The 17,308-nt window shown below is 44.2% G+C and overlaps 1 protein-coding gene across 22 annotated transcripts in view; it reads right to left on the minus strand.

Annotated features, from left to right (window-relative positions):
- Positions 1 to 17,308, minus strand: part of ryr2a (ryanodine receptor 2a (cardiac)) — a 224,953-nt gene that overhangs the window by 7,841 nt on the left and 199,804 nt on the right. For all 22 annotated transcript variants that reach the window (XM_074664020.1, XM_074664015.1, XM_074664009.1 and 19 more), the window contains 6 exons: positions 16,726 to 16,859; positions 16,527 to 16,587; positions 16,180 to 16,326; positions 15,857 to 15,991; positions 7,185 to 7,341; positions 1,351 to 1,415 (listed from right to left, as the gene is read on the minus strand). In XM_074664020.1, coding sequence (XP_074520121.1) covers positions 1,351 to 1,415; positions 7,185 to 7,341; positions 15,857 to 15,991; positions 16,180 to 16,326; positions 16,527 to 16,587; positions 16,726 to 16,859 — 699 coding nt within the window. The remainder of the gene's footprint in view (positions 1 to 1,350; positions 1,416 to 7,184; positions 7,342 to 15,856; positions 15,992 to 16,179; positions 16,327 to 16,526; positions 16,588 to 16,725; positions 16,860 to 17,308) is intronic.

Below are 17,308 nucleotides of genomic sequence, written 5' to 3' on the forward strand. Positions count from 1 at the left end.
TAATGTAGCACTAGTAATAGAAAAAAAGTAGCAGTTTGAGAATCATAAGGTGTGGGAAAGAGTTGTATGAATAGTGGAGCATGTAGATTAAGTCAAAGGGGGAGGTATGAGTAACTGAAGTACATGTGTGTCTTTGTTCCTGGATGTTTTGATGAGCTAGTATAAACAGCTGCATGAGATCAAAGGTTGTCAAGGAGACAAATGCTCGTTAGTCTGCAGCTGCAGAACTTTGCCCTGCTCATGTGTTACTCAGGGCATTTTGTGGTGAAGCAAGAGTCTGAATCTTCTGTCATCTTGCCAAAACCGTGAGGGCTAGAATAATAATGAACACACCATAAGAACCACAAGATCCTGGGGAAGCTGAAGGTGCAACTTTCATGTATGAAGATGCAGAACTGTGTCATTGAGAGCAGTTTGCAAATAAGGGAAATTCCACTGATCTTTGAGAAAACTCCTCAGGAATTAACATTGGAGGAGATGGCTTGAGGGTGTAAAAACTTCATGACAGCTGGTCATTTTGTGATAAAGTGCTTGATGTTTTTGCTTTAAAAACCACTTTGTCAGAAGCAGCACAAGACTAGCAACTGTTAGATGTATTTTTTAAGTTTCTACTGCGAATATTTCAGAAGTTATGACAATTCTTTCAGAGACAGCAGCAACCTTTCTGCAAGAGTGTGTCGCACTCTAGCTAACGATGATTGCACTCTAGGAAGCTGAGATTTTAGGGCAAAGTGGGAAAAGTTTATGTTGCTTGAACAGTGAAATTTCAAAAACTGTAAAAGATATTTAAGAGCAGACAAAAACCTGAAGAGTGGAAAGATAGCTGAATATTTTAAATTTTAAATGAAGTCTGTAAGTGGAAGTATGAGGAGGCTAGAAGTTCTGAAAGTTGAAGGAGATTTTTCAAGAGAAGCTGAAGTTTCCAATGCATTTCAGATGGAGAATAATTTTCATAAAAAGCTGAATAATTCAAAAAGTTTAAGGGTTACATATGAGAAGAGTCATAGCACGCATCTCCAGAAGAAGCTGAATAGATTAAAATTTGAATGGTGAAAATCGGACAAAATTTGAAGGAGTTTTAGCGAACCAAAAAACGTACGGAAGAAGAAGAAGAAGAAGAAGAAGAAGAAGAAGAAGAAGAAGAAGAAGAAGAAGAAGAAGAAGCAAAAGAATAAAGTCACAGGAGAACAATATGTTGAAATGCTGAGTCAGCATTTCAACATAATAATAAACAATGTGTGTGTGTGTGTGTGTGTGTGTGTGTGTGTGTGTGTGTGTGTGTGTGTGTGTGTGTGTGTGTTATGTGTGTGTGTTTGTGTGTGTTTGTGTGTGACAGAGTGTGTGTGTTACCTCCATGTCTTCCTTTACTTGCTCCTGTTGGTCTCTGAGTTCCCCGAAAGCATCGATGATGAGACCTGCAGGCGAGACACACACAGGTGAGCAGGTGATTCCTTCCTGTTCTGAACCCATCAGTGAGTGAGTCACAGCCATCATCTCAGTCTGTGTTTGTGTGTCTGATCAAGGACTATCAGCAGGGTGAGCTTCAGAGTTTCCATCTGTGAACTCACCTGACTCACCTGTCCCAAAGAGACAAAACAGGTTGGGCTTTCATGGCTTTACCTACCAGGGTTCACCTGATTCCCCTGGCTCACCTGGGCCCTCATTTATCAATCTTGCATGAGAAGTGGCACAGGTCTGCTCTGTAAAAATAAGCTTGCGTTCACATGTGATTTATGAAACATGCAAACCAAGGCTAACCACAGTGCACGCCTGATTAGGTATTGATAAATGTAGCAGCTGAAAACAACTGTAACTCAAATAACACGCTCCGATATATTCAAGGATTAGCTGGCTGAACCCACAGAATTTATGACATGGAGAGACGCATTATGGAGAAGAGGAGACTTTACTGTGCTGAGGATTGACAACACCAAGGCGTTCAAGGTACAAAGAAATTACACTGTGTTGTTTGGCAGCCGAAAAAGTGGTGAGCAAGTCAGAAAAAACTTGTCTGCGAGGAAATCACTGCAGTGATGCAGCAGCATGGATTTGACAAACTAAAATACCACAGAGTTTTGAACATTTAATTTACACATCCTTTGTTTACCCCTCCATGAGTGAGCTACCACCTTATTGTGGTGGAGGGGTTTGCGTGTCCCAATGATCCTAGGAGCTAAGTTGTCGGGGGCTTTATGCCCTTGGTAGGGTCTCCCATGGCAAACAGGTCCTAGGGGAGGGACCAGACAAAGTGTAGCTCACACAGACCCCTAAGATGAAGAACAATAATGGTTGAGCGTTTCCCTTGCCCGGACGTGGGTCACCGGGGCTCCCTCCTGGAGCCAGGCCTGGGGGTGGGGCTTGATGGCGAGCGCCTGCTGGCCAGGCCTGTTCCCATGGGGCCCGGCCAGGCACAGCCCGAAGGGGTAACATGGGACCCCCTTTCCATGGGCTCACCAACCGCAGAAGGGACCATAGGGGTTGGGTGCAGTGTGAGTTGGGCGGCAGCCGAAGGCAGGGATCTTGGCGGACTGATCTTCGGCTGCAGAAGCTAGCTCTAGGGACATGGAATGTCACTTCTCTGGTGGGGAAGGAGCCTGAGCTGGTGCGCGAGGTTGAGAAGTTTGGGCTAGAAATAGTCTGCCTCACCTCGACACATAGCAAGGGGTTGGACTCTCTTCCACTCTGGAGTTGCCAATGGTGAGAGGCGGCAGGCAGAGGTGGCGATACTCATTGCCCCCCAGTTCGGTGCCTGTACATTGGAGTTCACCCCAGTGGACGAGAGGGTAGCCTCCCTCCGCCTTGGGGTGGGGGGACAGATCCTAACTGTTGTTTGTAGCTATGGTCCAAATAGCAGTTCAGAGTATCCACCCTTTTTGGAGTCCTTGGAGGAAGTGCTTGAGAGTACTCCATCTGGGGATTCCCTCATCCTACTGGGAGACTTCAACGCTCACGTCTGCAATGACAGTGAGATCCTGGAGGGGCGTGATTGGAAGGACCCGAGTGGTATTTTGTTGTTGGATTTCCCACAGATTGTCCATAACGAACACCATGTTCAAGCATAAGGGTGTCCATGTGTGCACCTGGCACCAGGACACCCTAGGTTGCAGTTCGATGATCGACTTTGTAGTCGTGTCGTTGGACTTGGGGCATCGGTGGCGCAGTTGGAGAATGCGCTTGGTCGGTGATCAGAAGGTTGCAGGTTCAAGCCCAGCTCTGGGCAACACATGGCAATGTGTCCTTGGGCAAGACACTTAACCAGACAAAGTAGCAGCCCACTGCTGCGTCAGTGGTGTGTGAATGGGTATGAAAGGGCGTGACTGTGTGAGATGTACTGATGGATAGCTGTCATAGTAAAGATTGGATCCATCAGTGTGTGAATGTGAGAGCGAATGGGTGTGGATGGGTAAGTGTGACCTGTGGTGTACAGCAGCTTTGAGTGGTCCATGACTAGAAAAGCGCTATATAAGCTCAAGTCCATTTACCATTTACTTGCGGCCGCATGTCTTGGACACTCGGGCAAAGAGGGGTTGAGGTCGCCGAGGTGGTTAAAAAGCTCCTCGGTGGTAGGGCCCCAGGGGTGGATGAGATTCGCCCAGAGTTCCTTAAGGCCCTGGATGTTGTGGGTCTGTCGTAGCTGACATGACTTTGCAACATCACATGGACATCAGGGGCAGTGCCTCTGGATTGGCAGACTGGGGTGGTGGTCCCTTTTTTTAAGAAGGGGGACCGGAGGGTGTGTTCCAACTACAGGGGGATCACACTCCTCAGCCTCCCCGGTAAGGTCTATTCGGGGGTACTGGAGAGGAGGGTCCGTAGGATAGTCGAACCTCAGATTCAGGAGGAGCAATGTTGTTTTTGTCCTGGCCATGGAACTGTGGATCAGCTCTATACCCTCAGCAGGGTCCTCGAGGGTGCATGGGAGTTTGCCCAACCTGTCCACATGTGTTTTGTGGACTTGGAGAAGGCATTCGACCGTGTCCCTTGGGGAGTCCTGTGGGGGGTTCTCCAGGAGTATGGGGTGTCAGGCTGCTTGTTACGAGCTGCCAGTTCCCTGTACAACCGGTGCCAGAGCTTGGTCCGCATTGCTGGCAGTAAGTCGGACTCATTTCCAGTGAGGGTTGGACTCCGCCACGGCTGCCCTTTGTCACGGATTCTGTTCATAACTTTTATTGACAGAATTTCTAGCCGCAGCCAGGGTGTCGAGGGGCTCCGGTTTGGTGACCTCAGGATTGGATCACTGCTTTTTGCAGATGATGTGGTCCTGTTGGCTTCATCAAGCCGTGACCTTCAACTCTCTCTGGATCGGTTCGCAGCCCAGTGTGAAGCAGCTGGGATGAGAATCAGCACCTCCAAATCCGAGTCCATGGTCCTCAGCCGGAAAAGGGTGGAGTTCCCTCTCCGGGTCGGGGAGGAGATCCTGCCCCAAGAGGAGGAGTTTACGTATCTCAGGGTCTTGTTCATGAGTGAGGGAAGGATGGAGCGAGAGATTGGCAGGCGGATTGGTGCAGCGTCTGCAGTAATGCGGACTCTGCACAGGTCTGTCGTGGTGAAGAGGGAGCTGAGCCGGAAGGCGAAGCTCTCTGATTACCGGTCGATCTTCGTTCCCACCCTCACCTATGGTCATGAGCTTTGGGTAGTGACTGAAAGAACAAGATCGCGGGTACAAGTGGCCGATATGAGCTTCCTCTGTAGGGTGGCTGGGCTCTCCCTTAGTAATAATAATAGCATCGTTGCTAGGCGCTGCCTAAGTAGCTGCCTGTTGCAGTAGCTGCCTGTTGCAGTAGCTCTCTCTTCTTTGTCCCTTTCTTGTAATTTTTTTCGTCTCTTTTTTATCATCTTTGTATTTGGAGTGGATCATTACTTTGTATGGTTCATTGTTGGTCATGGACACCAAACTTTTTGTGCCTTTAGCGATATTTTTAACTACTTTTCTCCTGTGTTTGTCTGGAGATCCTACATGTAACCATGGCTGCATTGTTTACATGTGAAATTAGCTGTTAGCAGCCTGTAGCATGTCAATGCTAACTAGTGTAAGGCTTGATGATTTCCCTCGAGGTGAGGAGGAGGAGGTGAGGACAACGTGCTGTTTCTCGGGTGTGAGCTGGGAGGTGACGACGTGGACCTGTCCTTTGTTGTTGGGAATGTGGGATCTGTTTCCGGTGGGATGGACGAGGTAGCCATGCTAGCCCAGTGGCAGAGGTGCTGCCGGAGGGCAGAGTGGCATTGTGCTGTTCACGGACGTGTCTGACGGAGCTGACATTGGACGCCGGCGCCACATTGGAGGAACTTTGCCTGCTGTGAGCAGACAGGATCCAGGAGACAGAGACTGAACAGACTGGTGGGGAGGCTCAGTCCTGGACCCTGTGGAGGTGGAGACTGGCTGGGCTGGAGAGTGGTGGACGAGTGGTGGACGGGATGTCGTCTTCTAATTTCTTATGGACCTTTTTGCACTTTCTATACTCTTTCTTACTTTTGTTTTCTTAAATGCTGCAGTGACTCCTGAATTTCCCCTCGGGGATAAATAAAGTATTTTCCATTCTATTCTATTCTATTCTATTCTATTCTATTCTATTCTATTCTATTCTATTTCAGGTGTGATAATGTGAGTGAAAAAAACATCTTCATGGTAAATCATGTAATAAATACGGCTTCCTTAAAAAAAATTCAGGCTAATAGAAAAGTTTGCTCCAGCGTCCTCTGAATGTTTTCCACAGAGACTTTCTTATCGACATGAGAGTGTATTAAAAAGTGATTACAGCCTCCCTCTGTTTTTTTTTTCTTAAGTAAATCAATAAAGGAAACAAACATTTTTTATACCATCTGACAGTTCACGCTGCTCTTTCATTAGCAATGTATTTTATAAATTGGCAGAAGAAGAGTGAAATATTAAAAACATTCTTGGTGTCACTTCTAGTTCAACTATTAAAATATTAACCTATGAACCAGGGCTGTCACTTTAACGCAACAATTAAATTAGTTAATTACACCATGAGTTAATGTGTTATTTAAATTAACATGATTAACTCACTGGTTGCCAGCACATCTTGAACAATTTTTCAAGACCCAAATAATATAGTGTTCTATGACTCTGGAAACTCCAAAACTACTTAAGAAGAGTGGACTTTCTTCTTAAAGGTCTCTCCTCCTGTTTTTGATCCTAAAAAAACAGAAAAAACAGACAAAACATACTTTTTTTCAATAGCATTCATCTTGGGTACTCCATCTTTTTATCCTCTCTGTGACCTCTGTTGTCTTTTCTCATGATCGCGCCTCTTTCTCTCTGAACTACTGAGACACACCCTTATTTAGATTGTGAGCTGCCAAAACTGTACTAAATTGCAGCGTCTCGCCTTTGTCATCTCACATCTTCTCTTCATAACCATGCTAAATTCTCATTCAAAGAACTCACCGCTCTCACCCACAGTAGTTTACGAGCATGATTTTGAATGACAGGCCTCGCCAGTCCCTGCCTCCTCCCTGCTGAAAACATAACGTACTTCTATAGATGCAGTAAACAGTTGCAATCTCACTGAAAAACGTGGAATTACAAATCTTCTCTTTTTTCGTGAACTTATATGATAAGTCATGCACTACAATTTGGTAATGTCCTAAAATTCAAATTCTTAATTTGGGGACTTTAGGCAGATATGTGTTTGAAATGTGATCAGTTAGATTAATTAATTACAAATCCTGTAATTAATAAGATTTTTTTTTTTTAATTCCCTGACAGTACTACTAGGAACATCTGTTAGACTGTCTGAAAATGTTTTGTACTGATGTGATCTAATAATTCTCCTCTACAGAGAGATTTTCCTTGCTACACCACGCTCCTCACTGTCATGACACTTGCATACACAAACTCAGACCTGGCGTGGGATTTGAGTGTACCCGGAGCCACATTCAGATTGATAAATGCTGATATGTGTGTGGAAACGAGAGTACAACCATTTTTCGTGAGTACACAGGTTTGATAAATAAGGGCCCTGGTGAGTGGGTAACTTCAGTCTAATAATACCAACACAGCCATGATGACAGTGACACTTTAGCAGGTGAATCCCTCCAATTGTCAGTCAGTGATGAAGCCCAGGTAACACACAACATTTTAATAGAGCTGTGTGTGTGTGTGTGTGTGTGTGTGTGTGTGTGTGTGTGTGTGTGTGTGTGTGTGTGTGGGTGTATCTGACCTTGGATGATGGCGAGCAGGATGACGATAACGAAGAAAAAGAAGGTGATATCAAAGATGATACGATAGATCTCATATTCGTCTCCTGCTGGATCCTCGATCTGATCCCCTATCCCTCCCCCAGCTCTCACCCCCACATACATGTGGAACATGTAACACTGAAGAGGAGAGAGAGAGAGAGACAGGACAGAAGAGAATCACATCTAATGAATTTAACAGGAGGTGAGTTTGATGAGAATTAACACGCGCGCACACACACACACACACACACACACACACACACACACACACACACACACACACACACTATGGAAACAGAGAAAGAGCACCAGATTATGTCATCCTCATTTGTGAATTCAACAGATTATTCATTGACAGGTTGATAAAAGAAGAGCACACCTAGGCACTTATCCTTGGAACCAGACCCACACAGACCCACCTAGACTAGTACACACTAGCAGTTCTGCACTGGTCCTTAATAGGAAACAGAGTATAATAGGAAAGTTCTGGGTGACTGAGTTCAGAGGATTAGAGAGAGCCGCAGTCACACACACACACACACACACACACACACACACACACACACACACACACACACACACACACACACACACACACACACACAAACACTCACTCACACACACACACACACACACACAAACACACTCACGCACGCACAAATACACACACACACACACACACACACACACACACACATGCACAAACACAGTTCAGGTAACAGAGGTAGAGTAGTCTGGGCCGTCAGAATCTATACCTCTCATACAGTGATTTGTCGCTTTGATCGAGTGGATCTGATCGATCTTTAAGCACCCTTTCTCTTCCTAAAGCTCTTCTTACAACTTGTGCGCCTCTGTCCACCGGGTCTGGGAGAAAAGGGCAGGCCATTGTTTCTGAGAAGCTGATTGGCCAGTGGGAGGGGCTTTTTATAGTATCAGATTCAAACTCCAACTTATCCTGCTCCGGAGCAGAAGCTGAAGTTATCTTGCTAAGACACTAATCCTGCTACGTGATATAGGCCTCTGTTCTCCCTGGGTCCATCTGATTCTTCCCAAGTCCACCTGATTTTACCTGAGTCCACATGATTCTACCAGAGTCCACCTGACTCTATCTGAGTCCACCTATTCTACCTAAGTAGAACCCATTTAACCTCTCTGCCTGTTCTACCTGAGTCCACCTGTTCCATCTGAGTCAACCTGAGTCTTTCAGAGTCCCTCTGGTTCTACTTAGGCCACCGTTTTCTACCGGAGTCCGCCTGCTCTACCTAAATTCACCTGTTCCAGCTGAGTCCACCTAATCAGATCTGAGACCACCTGTTCTACCTGAGTCAACCCTGATTCTTCCTGAATCCGGCAAGTACCTGAGCCATCCATCTGGTTATTGCTAAGTTCATCTGGTTATACTAAAGTCTGTCTTGTTCTTTCCGAGTCTATCTGGTTAAACATGAGTCAATCTGGTTCTTCCTGAGTCCAACCTCTCAAACCTTGTAAACTTCTTTATATAATGAAAAATGAATGGCAGTGACAGAGATAGATAAATATAAATAAAGACAGTGAATGAGGTATATAATAAAAAAAAGTTATATGGGTGCGTGTGTGTGTCTGTGTCTGTCTGTGTGTGTGTGTGTGTGTGTGTAAAATGACAAGCAATAAAATCTAAAAGATCATTATTATAATAATCATAAGTGACCCGACAACCCCCAACGCACACATCACATCAGTATTTCATCAGTATACTTAGTGATGGAACTATGTTAAACTGCATCGTCCATATTAAATAAATAAATTCAATTCAATTTAACCCTTCAATCCCAACACACCAATCTACACCAATAGGTGAACACAATTCAATTTGTGCAGGTGACCTGAGAAAATGTGGAATGTCAAACTCAAAATTAGAAAATAAAACAACCAAATTAAAATAAATCATAGAATGTGGGCCACACAACTCGCTCACACTCGGCCCATGTATGGCAGTTACGGCACTTTGGAGGGCCACATCTGGTTGCCACACATGGCCCATAATTTAGTCATGTCTCAGCCACCCATATAGCCATATGTGACCCTGTCCTGGCCCAGTGTTGGGCCAGATAAGTTTTAATTTTTTCCCAGATGTCAGCCACCTGTATGACCACAGCTGGCCCTAAGTAGTTTCATACCTGGTTCCAGATGTCAGCCTTAACCGAACCGTCAAACTCGAGGTCGTAGTCTGAAAACGGTAGACGAGCTGACTTTATAACACTGGCGATGGATGAAAAAATATAGCCGAAATGAGCGATTTTGCAGAGATTATGTCCCACGCTGAAGCTCCCTTGCCGTGGCCCCGCTAAGTGCGTCTAAAATCGGTTGGATCTAGATAACTTCTGAAGGACTCCGAGCTGCACGATGTTTGTCTCAGTGATGAGCATGCACACACCTATAAATAAGGTCCAGGTGTCAAAAACCAGAGTTGCCCTTTAATGCCAAGTCATGGTCATTAAAAAACTTGACATATGAACCGTGTGACTTCATGTTCTGACATGTTTCTTCAGGCTCCTATGATGTGAAAGTCGAATGGAAAACAAAGCTCAAGGTTAATACTTTAACCTAAGATGGGGATCATCATGCTTATGGTCTTTTTTTATCTCCCCGTGGTAAAGGTTTTAGGCTTTACTTGAATGGGTAGCTATTTTAAAATCCCAGATAGTTCCAGATAGTTCACAGTTGTGATGCTAGCTAACTCAGTATGTGCTCTAGCTGTTAGCTAACAACACTAATTACCACAACACATTTAGTTACAGTCCTGGTCAGACACGTTATTTTAAAACTCACATTTTCACTACAGAAAACTATTTCTTCACACTATACTTCCCAGCATCAATTGAAATTACTTTACAAAGCCAGACTTACCACGTAGAACTGTGTGACAGGAGTACATTTTCCAACCGACGAAGAGAAATCATGAGTGAAATGTGCAGTAGATGTGGATGGAGCTTAGATTACCTCTCGTCAGAGTTACTGCACACTGCTCAAATCAACACTGTGGCTCAATCCCAAACCGCCCCCTACACACTCTCCCTACACACTAACCCTCATTTTGCGCGTTGTTGCGGAGGGTCCGCCACATCAAGGGCCATCCCAAAACCACGTAGTGTGGAGGGGAAGTGGACTGTTCAGCCCTTAAACAGCGAGCCTGCATCGATGCACACTTTCAAGGACTTTGACAGGAAGTGCAACGGTGAAATGGAGGAGGAAACAACATATATGCGATATAAGTGCCGCATGTATCAAATATGTTCCTGACACCTCCATCACACTAACAGAAACTCACAAGAAGCGTGGTTTAAAAAGATTACACAAAACAAGCAAATCTTATTCTACAGTGACGTTTGACATTATCATGCAGCCCTGGCACTAAATATGTGACACAGTTGTCATTATTAAGTCATTTGTTTGATTGGAAATGTCAGATGGTAATAGCATTGAAAGATGTGGAATCACTCAAAATCAATAGAATTATGATGTAAATCCTGTCAATGTAATGGCTTCTGATTTTATGATTGTAGAGAAGAAAAAAAACAAGACAGCTGGTGCGGCTCCAAACTGTGAATGATTCTCGTTTCACACGCACAAGAGGCATGGTAGCAGGTATCTGCCCTATCCCAATGAAATCCATGTGTGTCACTGTTATCTCTGTGTCAATCTAAGCGTCATTTTGGAAAACATGCAGCTGCCATCAGTCTTGCACAGTGATCAAAGCGACTCGCAATCTGTGCCCCAGCATAACAGCGATACACCAGGAGCGTCTTTCTGTTGCCATGGGGACAAGGTTTTCTATTTTCCGGTAAAGTGAAGAGGGCCTTCCATTTCTACCAGTCATGTTTATACCCTTCCCCTTCAACTAAAGTGCCCTCCACAGCCAGGAGTGTGACTTCATTTGGAGTGACACTCTGTAGTAAAGGGGTAGTGTGTAGGGAGTGGTTTGGGATTGAGCATGTCAGTCAACCCCTTCTTCTTCTTCTTCTTCTTCTTCTTCTTCTTCTTCTTCTTCTTCTTCTTTGGGTTTATTGGCAGTTGGCAAACATCGAAATGGTGCATTTCCGCCTCCTACTGGTAAGGAGTGTGGACCAGAATATCTAAACTATTTGAATGTATAAAAAAAAGAAAAAAAAGATCAGATTCTTTCTATCAACTTTGTTTGTTTCAGATACTGTAATAACATCTTGTAGAACTTACTCTCTGACTCGTTTTGTAGAATGTCTATTATGTCAAAACATACATTTTCTCTGTTGAGACCACTAATTAACTGCCTTTTTTCTGTTTCAAATTTCTGACACTGTATGATAACGTATTCCGCTGTTTCCTGTTGTTCACAGTTGTCAAAACTACCACTTTCATGCTTTGCCATTTTAAATAACCTACTATCTAACCTACAATGTCCAAATCTTAGTCTTGATATACTCGTTTCACTTTTTCTATTCAAACTAGTTCTTCTCATTTTTCCAACTTTCCTTTGTATTCTGTGGTACCACCGCCCAGTTTTTTTCTTACTCCCATTGTTTTTGCCACCTTTCTTTCATTCTTATTTTCATCATACCTTTCACCTCCATTCCGCTGTAACCCACTGCCATGTCAATTTGACTATTGTTTGTAGCTTTCTTTGCCTCCCTGTCTACCTCCTCATTTCCTTTAATTCCTATATGTTCAGGCATCCATAAAACCATGACTGTAATTCCCATCATGTGAATCATGTGTTTAATTTCTGTTTAAATATCTGGTCGACTGTCTGAGTGATTGTGTTCTATACTGATAAGGGATGAACTGGAATCCGAGTAAATGACTGATCTTAACGGTCTTGTTTCTTCTACCCATTGTGGAGCTAATAAAATTGCTACCATTTCCCCTGTGTAAACCGATAAACTCTCACTGATTCTCTTCCCAACTTTAATCTGAAACTCTGGTACTGTGAATGCAACTCCTACTTTATTAACTGTATTCTTTCTTGCATCTGCGTAAATTTTGACAAGGCTGTGATATCCATTTATGTATTCCTGTACATTATATGGGTTGAGTTGAAACGCTCTGTTCTTGCTTTTCTTTTCTAACAGTGTGAGATCGACTTTTGCATCAGGTAGAATCCAAGGCTGTATAGTGGGTAATGATACTGTTTGAGTGATGTTGAAATTATCTATTTTAACTTCTGCAGCTTTCTGCTTTGTCGATCAACCCCAACACTGAGCGCTGTTTAAATAGGAATGTGTTAAATTAACACTCAGGGCTCTAATTTCGTAGACCAGGCGCAAGCGCAGGCGCAAGCGCAAGCACAAGCGCACTTGCCCTGCGCCGGCCTTCGCTGTGCCGACAGGGTGTGACCAGCGCACTTTGCAAGTTTCCTGCAGTGCCAAGAGAGGCGAAGTCAAAGCGCAGAGGAGCGCAGAGCTGCACGTCCACGCCTCCCTCCGCATCCACGCCTCCCTCCATGCAAATGGCAGACAGGGAGGAGAAAAGCCGTGAGTGGGTTCAACACAGCCGAGCGCTGTTTTCACCAATCAAATGAGCACCGCTCCTCGCCTTTAAATGCCCTGCGGCCAAGGCGCAGCGTCTGATTGGTCTGAGTTATCCACAGCACTGTAGAAACAGTGCTGGTAGCGGAGACGGTCAGAGCCATTGTCCCTGCAGCAGGACAATGGACAGCGGGGCTCATCAGAGGACACCAAGTGTCTCCACCTCATCATGTACGCCATCTTTTTAGACCACATTATAAATAAAGACTAAAACAGAGAAACATGGGAAATCACGGGTAAATCCTGAATGACATACAATTATTTTTTTTTGTCTCTTTTTTCTTCATCTTTTCTCTCCCTCTTTTCTTTGAATTAAATGAAATGAGAGAACCAGATATATACTCAGTATCAGATGTTAAGGCTGTTTATTGTTTAATTGTAAGATGTGCATCAAACTTCCAGCTGCCGTCAGGTTAACTTTCCATTATGACAAACGGCTTTAATCCGACATCAGATGTGACAGGACAGTTAATATAGATATAAATGCATATGCTGGTTCAGACGGTGACATTAAATAGTGATTGTTGTGATTGTTTATTGCATTAACATGTGCCTGACACTCTGGAAACCTGCCTCTGAGGCTTTGTTGACATGTGCACACATGTGCGCCTGTCACCAAATTACAGCTGCGCAGGGTGCGCTCTGCCTTGCGCCGAGGATAGACCAGGTTGGAGCTGGCGAGCTTTCAGCGCACTTTTTTGGCACGAAATTGTCACTGCGCCAACATGAATCCGCCGACACCTCCCCCTGGTGCGCCGTCAACTCCCCCTGGCGTGCAGTCACACCCATCTCTGTTCAGACCGAGACACCCATCTCAGTCTACCAAAATGTCAGCGCACGGCGTTGCGCCGCACAAAATTAGCACTGCGCAGGCTGCGCCAGGCTTGCGCCCCCTGCGCTGCGCTGTGCCACGAAATTAGAGCCCTCAAAGTTAAAAACAACTGTGAAATGCCTAATTCCATAAATTTAACACTCCAGTTTTTGCTGTGTAAACTTAACTTCTGGTGTGGTCTACATCTTTTTTACCACCTTAAAGTGGTCCTTGTTCTTTTTGATTAAACTACTGCTTTTGACACTGTGGATCATGATATCTTGATTTCTTGTCTGGAGCATTGGTTCGGCATTAGGGGCACAGCACTTGATTGGTTTAGGTCCTACTTGACTGATCACACTTTTTGTTTAGACTGCTCATGGCCCACGGCTTATGACTTGAGCTTGTTAGCCAGCTAACTCTGTGGCTTGGGATCGCTTTCAATTGCTGATCAAGTCACACATGCAGGCAGTGCTAATGGGAACCTATGATAGAAAAGCATAGTGGCATGTGTTCGGATTTAAATGTAGAATAATTAATTTTTCCCAGTTGTTAAAATGTGAAGTGCAAAGCTACCAAGTGAGATAGTTAAAAGTCCACCACATGATCATTGATCTGGTACTGTAAACGTCGTTTTGTCTGACAAAAGATAATTTACCAACGAGGAAAACAGTCTGATTGATCGATCTGTATATTTTAAATTCCTGAAAAGTATAATGCCATTATTCAATAACTTTAATTATGAGAATCTGAGGATATATTGGTGCGTGATTCACAGTCAATGGGGCTACGTTTTGTTTTAATTACACCACATTAGCCTTTGAAATATTCTGCGCTGCATTTGTGAAAACTGGGGAGAGGCCATAAGAGAGGCTCTTAAAAACAAACTAAACAGTATGTACAGATAGTGTGTGCTGTGTTCTTCGGTTATTTTCTGTGCCTGCAGGTAAAACACAAGTTTCGTTCGATAGACAAAGAACAAAATCGATGAGCAAATCAGATAAAACGGAGGGTGCAAGACCATTGAGACATTTGAAAACTTGCAAGAGAACCTTAAAATCAATCCTAAAAGATACTGGTAACCAATGCAGAGACTTTAAAATGAGTGTAATGTGGGCTCTCTGTCTAGTCTTGGTCAGCATTGTGGCTGAGGAGTTCTGGAGCAGCTGAAGCTGAGAAATTTTCTTTTTCAAAAGACCAGATAAGAGAGCATTACAATAATCAATTCTACATGTAATAAAAGCATGAACTTATGTCTCTGCAATAGCTCGACAGGGAAACTGTTGTACTGGCGATGCTCTTGAAGTGATAAAAAGCTGTTTTGACCAGATTTTTAATATGTGGCTCAAAACTAAGATCTGAGACAAATGTTACACCCAGATTCTTGACTTGATGACAAGGGTTTGGAGACAGTACTCTAAGTTTAGCTTTCAATTTTTCTTTCTGAGTTCCAGTACCAATGACTAAAACCTGTGGTTTAGTTTAAGTCATTGATTCTGAAACTCAGAGATAATCACCTGGGGCTGGAATCAGAGTTTCTGCTCTCTTCGTGTCACGCTAATGGATGCTATAACTAAAGCTAACATGTGGAGCAGGCAGAGGGTAATCTGAGGGCTTGAGGGGAAACAGAGCGTCAGATAAAAGCTCTGACCCAAGACGTTGAGTCCATACATGGAGCTTGATCCTCCATCCACACACCACACAGGGTGCTTCTGTTAAACACACACACACGCACACTTTAACCCCCTCACTGACAGACCTCGGTCATCAGACCCTCCATCCACAGACCTCCATCCACACACCCAACAGCATGCTTCTGTTTAACACTCACACACATTTTAATCCACCTCAGATTTCCAGATTCAGACCCTCAAACCACAGACCTCAATCAATAAACTTAGATCATTAGATCTATCCTTAGACCCTCCATCCATCCTCAGCCCTAGATCATCAGACCCTCCATTCTCAGACCTCCATCCTCAGACCCTTCATTCTAAGAGGAGAGTTTGCCGGTCTTCTTGGCCTGTTTTTCCTCAGTGTGTTCTCTGTCTGCTGTGAAAAAAGTAAATCGTCATCAGGAAGTGAGTTTACCAGAGCCATAATATGTCTGGTGAGCTGGGAGAAAGAGCAAGGAGCCAGTGAGAAATCAGAGCTCCTTTTAGTGTTGTGTTAGAGCTCCCCCTGTGAGAAATGCTTTGGCAGCCTGCAGCTGTTTCCATTTTACAGTGAATGAAGATGGTAGTAATGGCTGAACCCATCACATCGATGCAGAGAGGCTAAACACATCAGCTCTCGTACTCACAGTCAGCATGTCATCACACTTCATGTCAGGGAGCTCCCCATCCTCTCCTTTGTTGTAGAACTTTCTGAAGAAGTTAAAAGCCACAACAGTGTAGAGATACACCACCACAGCCAGCAGACCCACTGTCAGCACCAGCTGCAAACAACAACAGCAACAATGTGTTCAACACAGGATAGGTAAGTGAGAAGACCTGTTTTTTTTTTCATTGTGTGTGGGTGTATGTGTGTGTATGTGTGTGTGTGACAGACTATAGCCACAGCTGAGTGTGTATCTGTTTTCTGCTGTGTGTGCGTGACAGACTGTAGTCACAGGTAAGTGTGTACCTGTTTTCCATTGTGTGTGACAGAGGACAGGATGGTGCGGAGTGTCTTGAAGCCCATGGCGATGTCAAGCAGGTGAGCAGCAAAGAAGAAGTTGTTGTAGTGACCCAGGATGGACATGGTCATATACCAGGCCAGGTACAGGAAGGACTGAGGAGGCAGAGTTACTTTAATAGTTTGACACCTGTATTTACCTGATAACAGTTCAGATGTAGTTTCTCCATGGGAAGAAACCTTTTTCTTTGATGAGGGCAGACTGATAGCTTATTCTTTGACACAGGTTTTTAGTTGCTGTAGTGAACTACAGTCAGACAGTGAAGGATGGATGGATGATGGTTTTTCACACTTACGTTGTCAGTAAACACAACGCCTAGCTTCCAAATATGATACTTTACATCAATGGAGTTCAACCTGAGGAGGAAAACAGAGCAAACCGAGGGTCACATGGTGTGGTCATGTCTCTTTCTCTGTAACGCCAGGAAGTGATTGATCATGAACTCTTTAACATGATGTCTACACAACAATTGGGAACTCTGAGAGCACACTGACACAGCAGCCAGAGAGCTGTCCCTGCGAGGTTTCTTCTTCTTGTGTGCGTCACTAAAGTCCAGAGCAGCTTTGTCCATCCCGAGCAGCTCACTGATCCGGTCATGTCCATAAAATTCTCCATATTTATCCATTACCTGAAAACAGCACACACACATTAAAACTTTAAACTGATGTAAAGACAGCCGGCTGAAAGGCTGACTCTAACTAATGTAGATTATTCGTAGAAAGGGTGGAAACAGGAGCTCCAAAGGCTCCTGTTGATTCAAACTTCAAACTGAATAAGAACAGGCTTTTACTTTCTGTTCCTGTTTTCAAGAGGGACTAAAGAAAGTTTCTGCACAGTGAAGAAACCCCCCCTCACACCAGATCCTTCCACCAAACTCAGGTTCACAGGCTCAGGCTTACTATCCTGCGATCAAAATCGTACAATTATAATCCTGAGCGCATAATCCTACAATCATATCCCTGAGTTCATAATCCTACACCCTGAGTTCATAATCCTATGCTTATTATCCTGAGGTTATAATCCAATGCTCATTACCCTGCTTTCATAACCCTGAGACATAATCCTAAAGTCAAAACC

This window comes from Halichoeres trimaculatus, unplaced genomic scaffold (assembly GCF_033239565.1).
Source record: "Halichoeres trimaculatus isolate MK-OKI-2021-1 unplaced genomic scaffold, fHalTri1.1 fHalTri1_scaffold_23, whole genome shotgun sequence".
In the NCBI taxonomy this organism is placed as follows: Eukaryota; Metazoa; Chordata; class Actinopteri; order Labriformes; family Labridae; genus Halichoeres; species Halichoeres trimaculatus.